At 46.4% G+C, this 13,954-nt stretch overlaps 2 protein-coding genes across 2 annotated transcripts in view; one reads left to right on the plus strand and one right to left on the minus strand.

The window, feature by feature from the left end:
* The window catches only part of DNALI1 (dynein, axonemal, light intermediate chain 1), a gene marked incomplete at its 5' end in the record, with an annotated part of 4,329 nt that extends 795 nt beyond the window's left edge, over positions 1-3,534 (plus strand). The window contains 4 exons of the mRNA XM_014946460.1: positions 961-1,139; positions 1,417-1,581; positions 2,629-2,708; positions 2,822-3,534. Coding sequence (XP_014801946.1) covers positions 961-1,139; positions 1,417-1,581; positions 2,629-2,664 — 380 coding nt within the window. The remainder of the gene's footprint in view (positions 1-960; positions 1,140-1,416; positions 1,582-2,628; positions 2,709-2,821) is intronic.
* A 7-nt stretch (positions 3,535-3,541) lies between these two features.
* Positions 3,542-13,954, minus strand: part of GNL2 (guanine nucleotide binding protein-like 2 (nucleolar)) — a 10,789-nt gene continuing 376 nt past the window's right edge. The window contains exons 3-16 of the mRNA XM_014946572.1: positions 12,699-12,793; positions 12,211-12,350; positions 10,924-11,108; positions 10,410-10,476; positions 9,322-9,480; positions 8,638-8,751; positions 7,943-8,071; positions 7,365-7,469; positions 7,096-7,254; positions 6,841-6,948; positions 6,058-6,491; positions 5,329-5,408; positions 4,594-4,679; positions 3,542-3,775 (exon numbers count right to left, since the gene is read on the minus strand). Of these exons, the coding sequence (XP_014802058.1) occupies positions 3,626-3,775; positions 4,594-4,679; positions 5,329-5,408; positions 6,058-6,491; positions 6,841-6,948; positions 7,096-7,254; positions 7,365-7,469; positions 7,943-8,071; positions 8,638-8,751; positions 9,322-9,480; positions 10,410-10,476; positions 10,924-11,108; positions 12,211-12,350; positions 12,699-12,793 (2,011 nt within the window). The 3' untranslated portion in view covers positions 3,542-3,625. The remainder of the gene's footprint in view (positions 3,776-4,593; positions 4,680-5,328; positions 5,409-6,057; positions 6,492-6,840; positions 6,949-7,095; positions 7,255-7,364; positions 7,470-7,942; positions 8,072-8,637; positions 8,752-9,321; positions 9,481-10,409; positions 10,477-10,923; positions 11,109-12,210; positions 12,351-12,698; positions 12,794-13,954) is intronic.

Here is a 13,954-nt window from a genome sequence, read left to right on the forward strand (position 1 = left end):
CCCCGGGCTGCCCCCACCACCAGCATCATCCCCCTCCTCCGGCAGCCCCAGGGCTCCAACCCTCAGCACCCACCCAAGCCCCAGCTCCCACACAGTGCACAAAGCTGACACCCTACAGACCGTCCGTGCAGGCCAGCCCTCTACCACATAATAGTGACAGACACAAAGCAGCTTAAAATTCCCTTAGTTGTACTTAACCCACCTGTTAATGCAACTGAAACCACCGTCTACCCAATAAGCGCCCTTACACACTGGTGACCTGGTGCTGGTCAAGAGATCACAGAATCACAGAATCTTCTAGGTTGGAAGGGACCTTAAAGATCATCTTGTCCAACCATCAACCTAACTGACAAAAATAGACACCCACACAACAAACAAGAAGCATCATCACTAAACCAGACCTCCCAGCACTACATCAACCCGCCTTGTGAACACCTCCAGGGATGGTGCCTCCACCACCTCCCTGGGCAGCCCATTCCAATGGCTGAGAACCCTTTCAGTGAAAAGATCTTTCCTAATATCCAGCCTGAACCTCCCCTGGCGCAACTTGAGGCCATTTCCTCTCGTCCTGTCTCCTGGGACTTGAGAGAAGAGACCGACCCCCGCCTCTCTACACCCTCCTTTCAGGGAATTGTAGAGAGCAATAAGGTCTCCCCTCAGCAGGGGGATGGCAGGGAGGCTCTTGACTCTTCTTGGAGACTTCCCCGTAACTGCAAAAAATCATCACAAATTTTTAAGTATTTGCTGTTATGGCTTCTATGGTTCAGTATCACTGTTATCACCACGGGTTCTGTACCCCTACTCTGCTTTTCTCTGCTAGCACTTAGTGTAACAAAAAAATAAATAATGACTATGCCCGTTGCTTTTGAGGTGCGGGGAACAGATAAAAGACAGCGAGCTCTAGCGCCTGTGTGTATCCAGCCCCTCCTCTAACTAGGCTGCTGTGCCCTTTTTTTAAAGACGAACTGATCCGTGAAATCACCATTAACTGTGCAGAGCGAGGGCTGCTGCTGCTCCGTGTCAGGGATGAAATCCAGATGACGATCGCCGCGTACCAGACGCTGTACGAGAGCAGCGTGGCCTTTGGCATGCGGAAGGCGCTTCAAGGCGAGCAGGGCAAATCTGACATGGAAAAGAGAGTAAGTTGGGCTCTTCACCACCTTCTGCACGGGACACAGCACAGGGACAGCAGAGGCAAAATTTTATAAGAAATCAGTTATTTCTCTTTCCACTGGATGGCAGTGGAGATCATCAAAATACTTGTATTGTCCTAGGGCTTAATGGCACTCCATAAATTAACCATTACAGTATCTGGAACACTCTAGTTCCAGATGTAAACATACAACTTTGTCCCACCTTAACTGAAAAATTGATTACTAACAAACACAACTTGAGCAATCTGTGCTCTTTGCCAAGATTGCAGAGCTAGAAGAGGAAAAGCGGGAGCTGCAAAAACAAGTGAGAGAAGAGAAAGCGAGATGTGAAGCGATTGAAAAACGCGAGACCGAAAGGCGCCAGATAGAAGAGAAGAAACACAGTGAAGAGGTTCAGTTCCTGAAACGAACATATCAGCAGCTGAAGGTGAGTAAAATCAACGCAACTCCAAACAGTAATGGTAAAACTTGTCATTTTGTAACTCAAAAGGTACAAAAATAACGTTCTCCTTATAGTTTCAGAAGTGTTAAGTTTATGATGCATTTGTATTAATGTTCCATTCATGTTAGTTTTGTGCACAGTGTTTTGTGAGAACAGAACTTCTGCTTATTTTTTGGGGTTTGAAAGGAAAAAAACCCCATCTTTTGATTAAAGAAAAACCATTACCATAAACAATGTTAAACATTTCTGGCTACAGCTAAAAACATTCCCTTTACACCCTCCTTATCCTCACTGTTCCTACAGTCTCTCCTTTCCAAAACAAAAGATTCACTTCAGTGAATCTTTGAAGTGCTTTAGGGCACAAAATGGAATAACTGTTCAATCAAGTGTATGTCCCACTGAATCAGTTTCTCCCTGGGAATGCACATATCCCAGCAGCTGGGCGTGAACCGTCGCTGTGGTTTGTTTTGCTGCAGCTCTGGAAGAGGCAGCCTCAGACTCCTGAAGCCTCCAGCCCCCCACGCTCCCTGAGCACGGGTAGCTCTCCCATCACTCTGCTAATTGGGCGTCTAATTGGGTTGTCTCAGGAACTGAAAAACTTGCTGTTCCCAGCTACTTTTGTCCCAGAGTCAGAGTTTGTGTTCCAAATGCCAGAGAGCCAAATATTTAATTTAGCTAACGTAGTCCAGCCTGAAATCAGAGATTTCAGACCACGGTTTCAACAGCTTTTATTTAATTTCCTCTTCAATGCTTTACATTATAAAACGAGTCTCATTGTATGGAACTGAGGCCAGCTCTTTTCTTCTCAGAACGCAACAAGTGTTTATGCCAAGAATGAAAAGCTAATTTATAAAACATGTAGTAAGGAATGGAACAGCGAGGGAAAAAACCCTGGCTGCTTCTCTTGAAGTATTGCAGCATCCCTCAGCTCCACGCTTTGAATATCTAACAGACAATTCATCACTTTTCAGCAACGTGGGTTTATTTTTTAGGTTGAATCTAATTTGACTTACTGTTTCATTTGTTTTTCAGGCCCAACTTGAAAGCATCACTGCACCAAACAAGTAGCTTTTTTCACTGTCCTCCAGGCACTGCTCGGGGGAGCTGTCGGGGTAAGAAGTTTGCAATTAGTGACAAAGATCTGCCTTCGTAAAACAGTCTTAAATTTTCACTTACCAGCAACTGAAGGCAGCGTAATTGCATTCTTTTTCTTTTTCTGTTGAAGAGTTGAAATTCAAGACTTAGTTCCTGCCCCCTCTTTCAACGCGATCTCAGTAGACCTGGCTGGGACTTGCCTGGTGGTAACACGCTAACGACCTTCAAAGCAATAAACTAATAAACACTTTAATATGCAAGCATCTCTGTCATATTATTACTTTGTAAACGTTGTAGAAAATTCAGAAATAATACATTTCTTGTGGACGCTTTGTGTAAGTCACATTCACTAAGACTCAAGTTGCAGGTAACCCCTGGGCAGGTGTCTCGTGGGTGTTTCCTTGAAAACGTGCAAATTGCTGTGAGTTGTACATGGCAAACCTCCTCAGAACCCTTGGTGCTAACCCAGGATGAGCAAACCTGGGCTCTCTACATGGTTATTTCTAAAGGGACAGAGGGGTGTGACACCATTCCGAGGGGCACTTCTCAGTGGAAGCAAAGAAATCCCCACTGGAGGTGCCCGTGTGACCAGCTGTTCCACAGGCGTGGGGCAGGTCATTCGCTACAGTCGTGTAAAAACTCCATAAAGCTCCTTTCCAGAAAAAAAATCCCCAAACCCAGCACTGCTGGGTGACACTTCAGGATATGTCTGGCCCACGCGGTGTTTACTGGCCTCAGCCAGCGATGTGGAAATACCGCAACCTCCAGTTGCATAAAGAACTCTCAGATGATGCACAAACAAAGAGTGAGATGCTGCTCCTGGGAACGAGACAGACACGTCAAACGAGGCTTTCAATGGGAACTACAAGTTTTATATTAAAAAAAGCCACTGCATACTAGAGCTGGTTTATGTAAAATTTAATAGAATAAGCAGTTATTGCTTATGGTTGTATTTTTTGTGCTTTGATCTTTGTTCCTCCAAGCCGGTTTTTTTCTTGTTCTTATTCTTATTTTTCACGTTGTGAGTTTCATAATACCGGACTCCCACTTTCTTGGAGCGCTGCTGCCTCTCGGCTCGTCTTCTCTGTAAAGACACACAGAGCACATTAGCACATCCACAGTGTCCGTGCCCTGAATTTACTTGTTCTTTCAAATGCTGTTCACTTTGCATTCCCCACGCCTTAAGTAAAATAGATAATGTCAAACAAAACACTGTGAATAGATGAGCATCGCTCTAAAAACGTTACAGATGAAGGTACACTTTAATCTTTACAGAAGCAATAAAGAAGACACAAGCAGCAACCTGAGCTGCAGAGTCACAGCAGAGGTCTTTTAACAGAAGAGGTGACAGAACATTCAATCTGCTGCCCCCCCCGACAGTCCAAACGCCCCACAGCAGCACTGGCAGAGCCCCTGCTGCACAAGTCTGCTTACAAATCACTTCCAAAGTCCTACAGATGGACTATTTCACTTGGCATTTAAGTTATTCTACAAGAATTGTTTAGGCTTGACTAACATGAACAGAAACAAGCAGCAGCAGCTCTTTGAAGACAGAATAGTTCTGCCCATCTAGTTCCAAATTCTCCCACCTCCCAGTGTCCAGTCCCTGCTCTCTTCACAGCACCAGCCATGGGCAAACGCTGAAATCAGGACACTTGCCCACAAAGGATTCTCCCCTTCACTCTCCTGTGCTGGTTACCTCCTGGGCCCTTCTCTGGGTGACATTTACTGTCACACCTCATGCCAGCAGCGAGTCTCCCTGCCTCAGCTACTGCCCCTGTGCCCTCTCCTCCTCCCAGCGCCCAGGCTCATCTCTCCGACCTGAGAACGGGCAATCGATATACAAAAAAAGGCAGCTCCACTGCCCTGCTCATTGGTTGTACCACAAGAAATCACACTTACTTCTTTGGATGTCAGTTTCTTGCAAGGCTGTTTATCCTCCTCCTCATCATCTTCTGCTTTCCTTTTTCTTTTCTTCTCTGTGTTGCCTGCAAACAGTAGAGATCACACACTCAGGCATCTTCCAAAACACCCATCTGTCCTCAGAATTTAAGAGTGGGGTCACCACCTCCTCAACTTCAGCAAAGCTTCCCTTTGGTTGTATTTTAATAGCTTGTTCCTTACCAGAGAACCGCTTGCTATTGCTATGGACACTGCTCTCGAGAAGCAGATCGCTTCAAGCCCCATGCAAGTCCAGAAGAATTTCACAGATTTGCCAAAATAGGGTTCTCTCATGCGATTTTGCCTTTAATCACTCTTATATGGAAACCGAAGCCACAGACTCTCGAAGTCACCACAGTAAAACCTATAGCCTGAAGTATCTCTGTGCTTTTATAGCATCTAAACCCTCCCACTCCCTTCTGTGCAATATTACACCACGAGGAAGGGAAGTTGCTCTGTCTGCAGTCTGTTCAGACTGGAAGACCACTTGTCTTCACTCCCCCACATGTCACAGAGAGACATCTCTCACCCTGTGGCAGGTGCTCTACAGAAAGGTCTCCAGCCAGCCCTGAGGTGAGCTATGGAGACTTAAATAGCTTTAGGGGAAAAAACTTGAATGCTTCTCCTCCAACTCCCTCTCTTTCGCTCATGGGATTTCCAAATGCAGATTAAGAACATCTACTAATCTTATTTTACCTCTGTTTTCATTTTCTTTGGGTTCCTCAGGCTTCGGCATGGATTTTGCAAACACTTTTTCACTCAGCTGCTTAGGGATTCTACAAAAGATAAAATAAGCAATAAAAGAATGTCACAGCAAAAATGTAACCATCTCCGAGAGGTCATCAGTCCCCAGTACATCCCAGCCCCTGTCAGCAGCAAAGCCACCACCTTTGCACCTCATAAACCTGTTACAGTAATCTTGTCTCTGGAGCTACTGGGCTTGTGCGCTGCACAAAGGGGTGCAATGTAAGACCTAATCCTGAAATCTTAGTCCTCACAAAGCTGGTGGATGAGCTTTGCTGAAACAGGGCCTGCTATGTGAGTGAGGACACTTAGGGAGACCAGCTGGTACATCAGCCTTGGCACTGCTCAAGAGAGAACCCAACCCAACATCAAGCAGAGATCCAAGGATGCGATGTCACAGGTACAGATTTCTGATCCATGGCCCAAGAGGCAGCTTTCCAAAAGCGAGAACATTTTCAGTTGTTCTGGTAAACAGGACTTCTTGGAACAACCTTTCCAAACCAAGCTGCTGCTTAGCCAAAGCTCAAATATTTACAGCTAAACTAGATAAGCTGCAGCAACTCGTGTGGGGCAACACAGAGGAACCAGTCAAGCAATCAGGAGTGAAGTGAAACTACAGCAGAACCACATTAACCCTTTTCCTTCCTGTGAAATACTTGAACACTGAACAGATTCCAATACCTTATTGCTGAGAATCTCTTTGCTTTGGCTTTATCCAGGAATTTTTTGTATTTTGCAATCTTCTCATCCAACGCCTGAAGAACTGCCTTAGAGCTCTCCCTGGCACCAGGCATGGCCAACGGCGATTCCTCCTCCACTGGATCTTGCTGCTGCTCATTTTCCTCTTTCTCCTCTTCCTGCTCCTCCTCTCCAGAGGATTCACTGTCTGTTTCCTCAAAGCCTGGCACATCTACAGGAACCAGGTCTTCTTCAGAGAACTGAGGTGCCACATTAATCCTCCCAAAATTCTGCCGAACATGTGACATGAGCTGCTTAATTTCACTGTCTGTATTATTCTTCTCGGGGGCTGGCTCCACACTTGATGCCACCAACTCAGAGGTTTTCTCCTCATTATTATCTTGGCTCGATGTCACAGCTACTTCCAAGGCAGGAGGCTACAAGAAAGAACACAACGGATATATTACCCACTAAGTCTGTCCCACCACCTCCAAAAGCAATTTCCATTTTACCTCTTTGAAAAAAGCCTCAGATGAGAGGCTAACAATGTGACAGCTACCACATTTCTAGTAGTCAGACAATGGTAAAATGGCTCAGAGATCTCTGTAGAGAGTACTTCTGCCTGGTCCTCACCATATCCAAGTGTCACCTGAATCACCAGACTTGGGCAGAGCCCAAGACACGCCCTGCCCAAGTTACCTGGCACTCTGGGAAAAACTCCAGTGAATGCCATTAGGAAAACCGAACAATATGTGACAAGAAAAGGCACGAGCATCACATTCTCACCTGGGGACCTGTTTCTGCATTCGGTGGCTTCACAAAGAAGGGAATCCTGCCCCTCTGCCAGTCATTGAGAACCATTTTGCTCACAGTTTGCAAGTCGGGCTCACCACCCTGAAAGAACCCAATAACAACTTATGGCCACGTTTGCAGCACAAACCACCTTTCTATTACCCGTAAGCAACAGAAACATCCCTATTTCCCATATTCAGTAACAGGCCACATGCTCTTCCAGTCTGCAAAGGCAGAAAGCTGTCACACCTTTAGCAGTTTTCCAGTCCTAGCAGCAAGTTTCTCAAGGAACTCTTCTGTATCCTTCCAGGAATCAATTTTGTAGGTCTTTCTGATGTACTCTGGTTTGGCTCTTTCCAGTACAGCACTGATGTGATCTTCAGGGCTCTTTATCTTCTCAACTTGAACCTGAAAAGGAACGGGAGAGTATCAATCCTTTGGAAAGTGTGCATTCATTCCTTTGAACCCATCATGCAGACAACAGCAAATGTTTTCCAGCACTCAGAGCAGATACATACCACCCCCTTCAGCACAATGTCTGTTTCTGAGTCTCCAGAGGGATACACGACACCCGGGCAGTCGATGAGAAAAATCCGCCGCATGAGGGTAATGTATTGCCAGACCTGAAAGAGACCAGCAGTTCCCAGGTTACCTCCTTCCTCTCTTCTGCTCTTCCAATGCCCAGTTCTAACCCACGGGAGTCATCTTGGGAACTTGGTATTAACGCCCAGAGACACAACAGAACTTGGAACTTTCTCTTCTTGTTTACTGTCACGTTGCTGAAGAAGGGTTAGAGAACCAGCACTGACAGAGCCTGACAGCACAAATGTCCCCAGGGGGATTCAGGAGCACAGACACCACAGCAGGGCAGCTGAGCACAGATCACAGCTCTACAGAGAGGGCAGAGAGGGAACTCAGGAAGGTGTCCAGTAGGCATTGACTATCGATCAGCCACTCCTCAGGCTGGGGGTCACACAGCCTGTGCAGCTCAAGCACTAGGCTTGAAAAATCATTGAACTAATTTTACATTCATTCTGCCTTCAATGATGCACCTACACTAGTAGTTTTTATCTTTAATGCAGGGATCTCCTCCTACCTTTGTTTCACCTGCAATAGGGGCCACATTGCAGACCTTCTTCGACCGCAACGTATTGATGACCGAGCTCTTGCCAACGTTGGGATAACCAATGAAACCCACGCTGATCTGCTTCTTGTCAGAGTGTAACTGGGAAGAAATAACACATCTTTTTAGCACCTCAGAGAGAAATTAGTACTACAGTTCTGAACATCTCTGCAGCTACTGCTCTCACGGTCTTGGGAAGCAAAGGGGACTCCAAAGAACCAGGTCAAAAATGAGATCAGCTCTTTTCAAATCAGGAGAGATCTACAGGGGCACAGCCAACTCGCCAAGACCTCCAAGCACTAAAGAAAGTACTCGCTACTTCAAAAGGAAGATGTGAACCCCTTGAACTCCCAGTTGTTCTTCCTCTTCTACACGTTCAAGTGAGACCTGGGAGTGTCAATGGGATACTCTGTCTACAAGAAACCAAAGGCCAGAGACTGACTCCAACCAGCTCTTTCTGGATCTCCTCAGTTTGACAAACACTTTGAACATATTTGAAAGAATATTTTCCATTTTCTCTTCAGAGAAGGGAGCTTTATTGATGGAGTCCTTTGCTGACAGAAAGTCCACGGGGAAGCACACTGAACCCCAAACGCTACCAAAACAACCTCTCTGCTGAAACCCAGCACCTCCCAAACACCACCACCGATCCCCGAATCGTTGTGTACCTTTCCAAACTGCCGTAGGAGCTGTATGAAAGCCCCTTTGCCAAATGGGTTTGTGAGGCTGGCGTGAAAAGCAAGTGTTGGATACTCCTGGGAAAGGACAGCCACCCAGCGCTTCTGAAGAGGAAAGCAGGACAGGGTTAGGGACCGGGCGCCGCGGAGGTGGTGAAACCCTCTGGTCATGAGCAGAAGCACACACAGCATCTTCACTTGGGTCACAAACACAACCGCCTATGAAAACTGCTACGGAAGAACCTTTGAAGCATTTCACCAACCCAACAGCTAAAAGGACCGAGTATTGTTTTTATAAGACACAAACAATTTCCCAAAAACGCCTTCATTGCTAGCTAAAACTAATTAGTTTAACAATATAAAGCAAACCAGCTGCAGTGGATATGGATCTTAAGCGGCCTAACATTTAGCATCCTCTGGAGACATCAGCTGAACTGTTAAATCCAGACAGAGGAAGTAGAGAATTTGTGGCTGGTAAGTGTTGCTCAACTCAGCCCAACTTGGACAGATTTACATTGTAATTGTTACTTTTATAAGCAGGCAAGCAGAGAGCTCCCACTGCCCCAGTTCCATTGTGCCCTTTGAGACCAGCAGGAAGACTGGCAACAGAATTAAGGCAGAAGCTACAAAAGGAACAAAGAAGCTCCGAGGAGTAACAGGCAAGACTGTGCTTACGGTAGCCCAGGTAGGAACAAGATCACATTTGTTCAGGACAAAAATGAGATGTTTCCAGTGTTTCTCCTTTTTAAGATAAGATTCCACGTGAGGGGAGCGAGTGCCCATGGGATCCCTGGCATCAAGAACCTGAACGACAACATCTGATGAGTCTATCACCTGAAAAAAAAATAAAAAAAAAATATCAGAGAACAAAAGGATTTTACAGAAAGCAAGACATCTATAGCTTCAGAATGAAACCCAGGAATTTTCTAAACTATACCATTAATTTAAAAACCTCGTATCCTTCACGAACAACTGCTACTTCCCCATAGCCTAGTGAAGCTCAACCAGAATGAAACTATACCATTAATTTAAAAACCTCGTATCCTTCACGAACAACTGCTACTTCCCCATAGCCTAGTGAAGCTCAGACTGACATCCAGTGATCCTCACTCCCCTCACATTCCTGCTGGACACACAAACAGCTTCTACCTGTCCTCATGCACCAGGAAGATGCTGCAGGGCTTGGAAAATAAAGCCCTGTGCCCAAAAGGGAAAATTAATTGCTTCAGCAGACAAAACCAGTGTCCACCATCCACTCTGCAGCAATTCAATTCTGCCACTTCATAAAGGAACAGGATATAAAGTATGTTTTCTGGATCAATATGAAACACACAACCGAGCAGGAACCTGCTGTTAGTCCACTAAGGATCTACAGCAGGGAGCTGTCATTTTATGACTTGCTTCAAGCCAAGTGAATTTGTTTCACAGCTATTTCCTGCATTTTTGGCAGTGTCTTACAGAAATCTGTTTTGCTGTATCATTCCCAGCGCTTTTAGATCTAAATGAAAAGGTTTTAAGCTACATTCAGAAATTCAGAGCAAAAACTCGGGCAATTTCACACCTACTGGTCACTGAGTTTCTTCTGCATGAAGAAAGTCACTGTCTTATGTTTCTAAGAAACTTCACAGCAAATTCAATTGCATCAAAGCTTCCCTAACAGAGCAATAAACTGTTTTCAGAGCTTTCCTGATGACTGCTGAATGGGATTTTGTGAAAACTGAAAGATAGACACGAATCTGCTGCAAATCATAAATACTGCTTACCTTGTAAAGCTCCCCCCAGATTCTTTTGGACTGTCCTTTCTTATATATGTCCTCTTGTGCTTCATCCCTGGAAGGGGATTACCAGAGACATCAGCAACCACAGTGACAGGGTTAGAGAGCTGTCTTCTCTAAACCAGTTACAGACACAAGGGCAGATGAGGCCCAAGTACCAGGATTTAGCCCCCTCCTCATCCTCACCTTCACCCCACCCGTTTGCAGAAAGACCCTACAAACCCCAACTCCTCCAAAGACTCCTCCTCTCTGCCCACTGGCCAGTTCCCTGCTAACCCAAAACATGAGCTTGGAGATATTCTGACATGCAACAGAAAAGGAATTATGAATAGAGTCAGAAGGGTCCCACGGAAGGATTAAAAAAAAATCCCAAATTCAGCTAATTTCCCTTTCCTTACTCCTCATACAGTAACAGCATTGATGGAGGCACTGGACACTTCTTTAAAAATAAAGCTGGCTTTTCAGAAATGTGAACAATGAGTGATTTTTCCTCTCTGTTTACCTTACACCAGTGTCTTCTGTCACCAGGTCTCGGTCCTTGCCCTGATCATAAGCTCCTGAGGAGGCTTCAGCGTTCTCCACCAGAGACTGCACGTCACTTGCACAAAGATTTGGTCTTTTCCTCTGTGCTTTGGGGCCAAACGTCGTTTCAAACGTTTCTGTGTCAAGAATGTGAACTCTGGAGGTCTAAGGAAAAACAGGCTGGTAAGAAACCCCACAAACACTGTTCTTCCCATCTCTCGTGACACACAGAGCACAAGACCTTAGTTCAACACAACTCTGCAACCTGTGACAGAAGTTACAGGCACTTCCCTAATAATGTTTGAGTTTTCCAGCTTAATCTTTGAGAAACATAAGGGTGGGTATTTAATAAGCAACAAAACACACTACACTTGCCAAAGAACTATGCTTCAGTTCTTTCACTAGAAATGTTGTCAAATGTAATTAAAGCTACAATGATGAAAATTCAGCTGCTATCTTTGATCATTTCTTATTCTTCTAACAAGTGTACAAATCTCGCCAAATTCACAGAGTTTTGTCAGGGACAATTACAATCAAAATTGTAGATTTTAATGCCTGTACCGAATGCCAACTTTTCTTGGAACAGCATTCAATTCATTGCTGAAAAGTAATTTGTTTTTCTAATGCATGTTTTAGTTCCTTGGGACTTCTTCCTTAATTTAGGTAACATTTTTACGACACAAACCTGGAAAGTTTCCATATGAAAGAACAACTAGAGTCTAAATGAATAGTTCAGTGGTCAGGAAAGAAGCCTGATAATAACTAAAACTCGCTGTATTAGAGATGAAGGCTGCAGGCACAAGAATTTCTGATTCAATATAAAAAGGAGATATTTGAGTTCAAATTCATCACACAAAGAATGTCTGCAGTGAGAAGCCTCCCTCCAAACAGGTGCCTGTGCCACAGGAGCTGTTAGAAGCATGAGAAGAAAAGGTAGCAAACTGCAGTGGCCACCCAAAGCTCACACTCTGACCTAGGATCTTTTAGGGTAAGTTTCCTATCGGAAAATGAGAATTTCTAATAAATAATAGATCTTCTCACAAACTACAGGGAAGTAATACACTGTTTGTTGCCTTCACGCTTGATGTAGGCTCTCAAAAACATCCTTCCCCAAGTCATCTGCTCCAAGAGCCACTCCCAATCCTTCTAGAACCCACCATCTCCCCAGGCTGAAGAGAGGCAGCACCGTTGCCAGCAGATAAATGATGCTCGTGGCACCTCCGTGCACATAACCCAGCCCTCCCCCGTGCCCACGAACGACACTCACGTGGGGTTTAATCCGATCGTAGAAAAGGGACATGGGCAACTTTTTTTGCTTCATGACCACTCTGTAAGGATCTTTCATGACAGTTTCCATCTCTTCTTGAAATTTCTGTAGGGATGATTGCTTGATCACACGAGTATTTCCTGCATATAAAAATAAACGTTGCACAGAAGCAATCTCCATCTCGAGTCCCTCCCAGATCCCAGGTACTCTGTGTTCAGTATCTGCCCCACACAGCACTGAGACCACAATTTGGAAATAAACACCCTCCAAATGCATGAAGTCCAACAGTTTTGAAGCTTGCTGAGTCTGAGAGTTGAAAAAAACAACTCACCAAACCATTTAATATTTGGTCCCCAGGTACACTGTGTGCTCAGTATCTGCCCCACACAGCACTGGGACCACAATTTGGATATAAACACCCTCCAAACGCACAAAGTCCAACAGTTTTGAAGCTTGCTGAGTCTGAGAGTTGAAAAAAAACAACTCACCAAACCATTTAATATTTGGTTCCACTCTTGCGACTGTGCCTGGGGCCACTGTTGACTGATACTGCAGAGGCTTAATCACTTTGCCGTGTTTGTTTCTAAGTGAAAAACAAGAACACACATAAATACATGAGGGCAGCGCTCCCCCCTCTAGCACCTTTGCTCACTAGCCCAGAAGTACACCCACAAACCCCAGAAAGACCCTTAATCTAGAACTGGTGCCCTGTGACTGTCACCACAGACCGTGCTGCCTGTAAAGGCTCGTTAATGCAAACGCTGGAAGAGAAGAAGAGGTGTCAGCCATGCACCCCCCTAACTCTCACTCCAGCCTGAGCAGACTCATGATGGAGGTGGCTCCTGTCAGAGCAGGAGTGGCTCCCTGGGCTGCACAAAGCAGCACGGCTTCCCAGGAAACACCACTTTCTCCTCTCATGGGCTCACGGGGTAATTTTTAATCAGCTCTCTCCACCAACCGCTGCAGAACACTCGTGGGGAAATAATTTCCAAGTTCAGACCTAGCTTAAGTTTAGTAATTTTTTTAAAACATGTATTCCCCAGCCTGCTCTCAAAACAGAGTGAATTCCGGCAAAACAAAACAAAACTGCTAATCTGAACCAGGACTCTTGGAAACCCCCATGGCATCAGCAACGTGGCAGGGACAAGGGACAGGCATTTGCGAGGCAGGAGCCGCTGTGCTCCCGATCGTCAGGCTCTTGGGACACCCCGAGGTGAGCTTTTGAGCGACGCTCTTGTGGGGAATGAGGGAATTCTGGGCATCTGGGGGCTCATGACGCCCCAGGGGGGTCACCTCAGTCCTTCTGCATCGCGTGTCTCCCAGGACAGTGACACGCGTCGCTGCTGCCCGTGCCCAGCATCAGCTCCGTGCCGGTAACGGGCATTCTGCCGGCAGAGCTCCCGCAGCGTGTCCTTCTGCATCGCGGGTCTCCCAGGACACTGACACACGTCGCTGCTGCCCGCACCCAGCGTCAGCTCCGCGCCGGTAACAGGCATTCTGCCGGCAGAGCTCCCGCAGCGCGGTCCCACCTGCTCTCACCGGCTGAACGCTGCTGCTCCGCACCGGCAGAGGCGCTCCCGGCGGGACGCGGCCCGACACCGCGACTGACCCCGCAGGCACCGGCACCCACTCACCGCCGCGCCCCGGAGAGCCCGGCCCCGTTCCTCCGCCTGGCCCGAGGCGACTCCCCCGGCGCCTCCGCGCGGACGGGCGCACCGAGCCGCCTGAGCCCCCCCCCCGCAGC

This window comes from Calidris pugnax, unplaced genomic scaffold (genome assembly GCF_001431845.1).
Source record: "Calidris pugnax isolate Ruff unplaced genomic scaffold, ASM143184v1 scaffold113, whole genome shotgun sequence".
Taxonomy (NCBI): domain Eukaryota; kingdom Metazoa; phylum Chordata; class Aves; order Charadriiformes; family Scolopacidae; genus Calidris; species Calidris pugnax.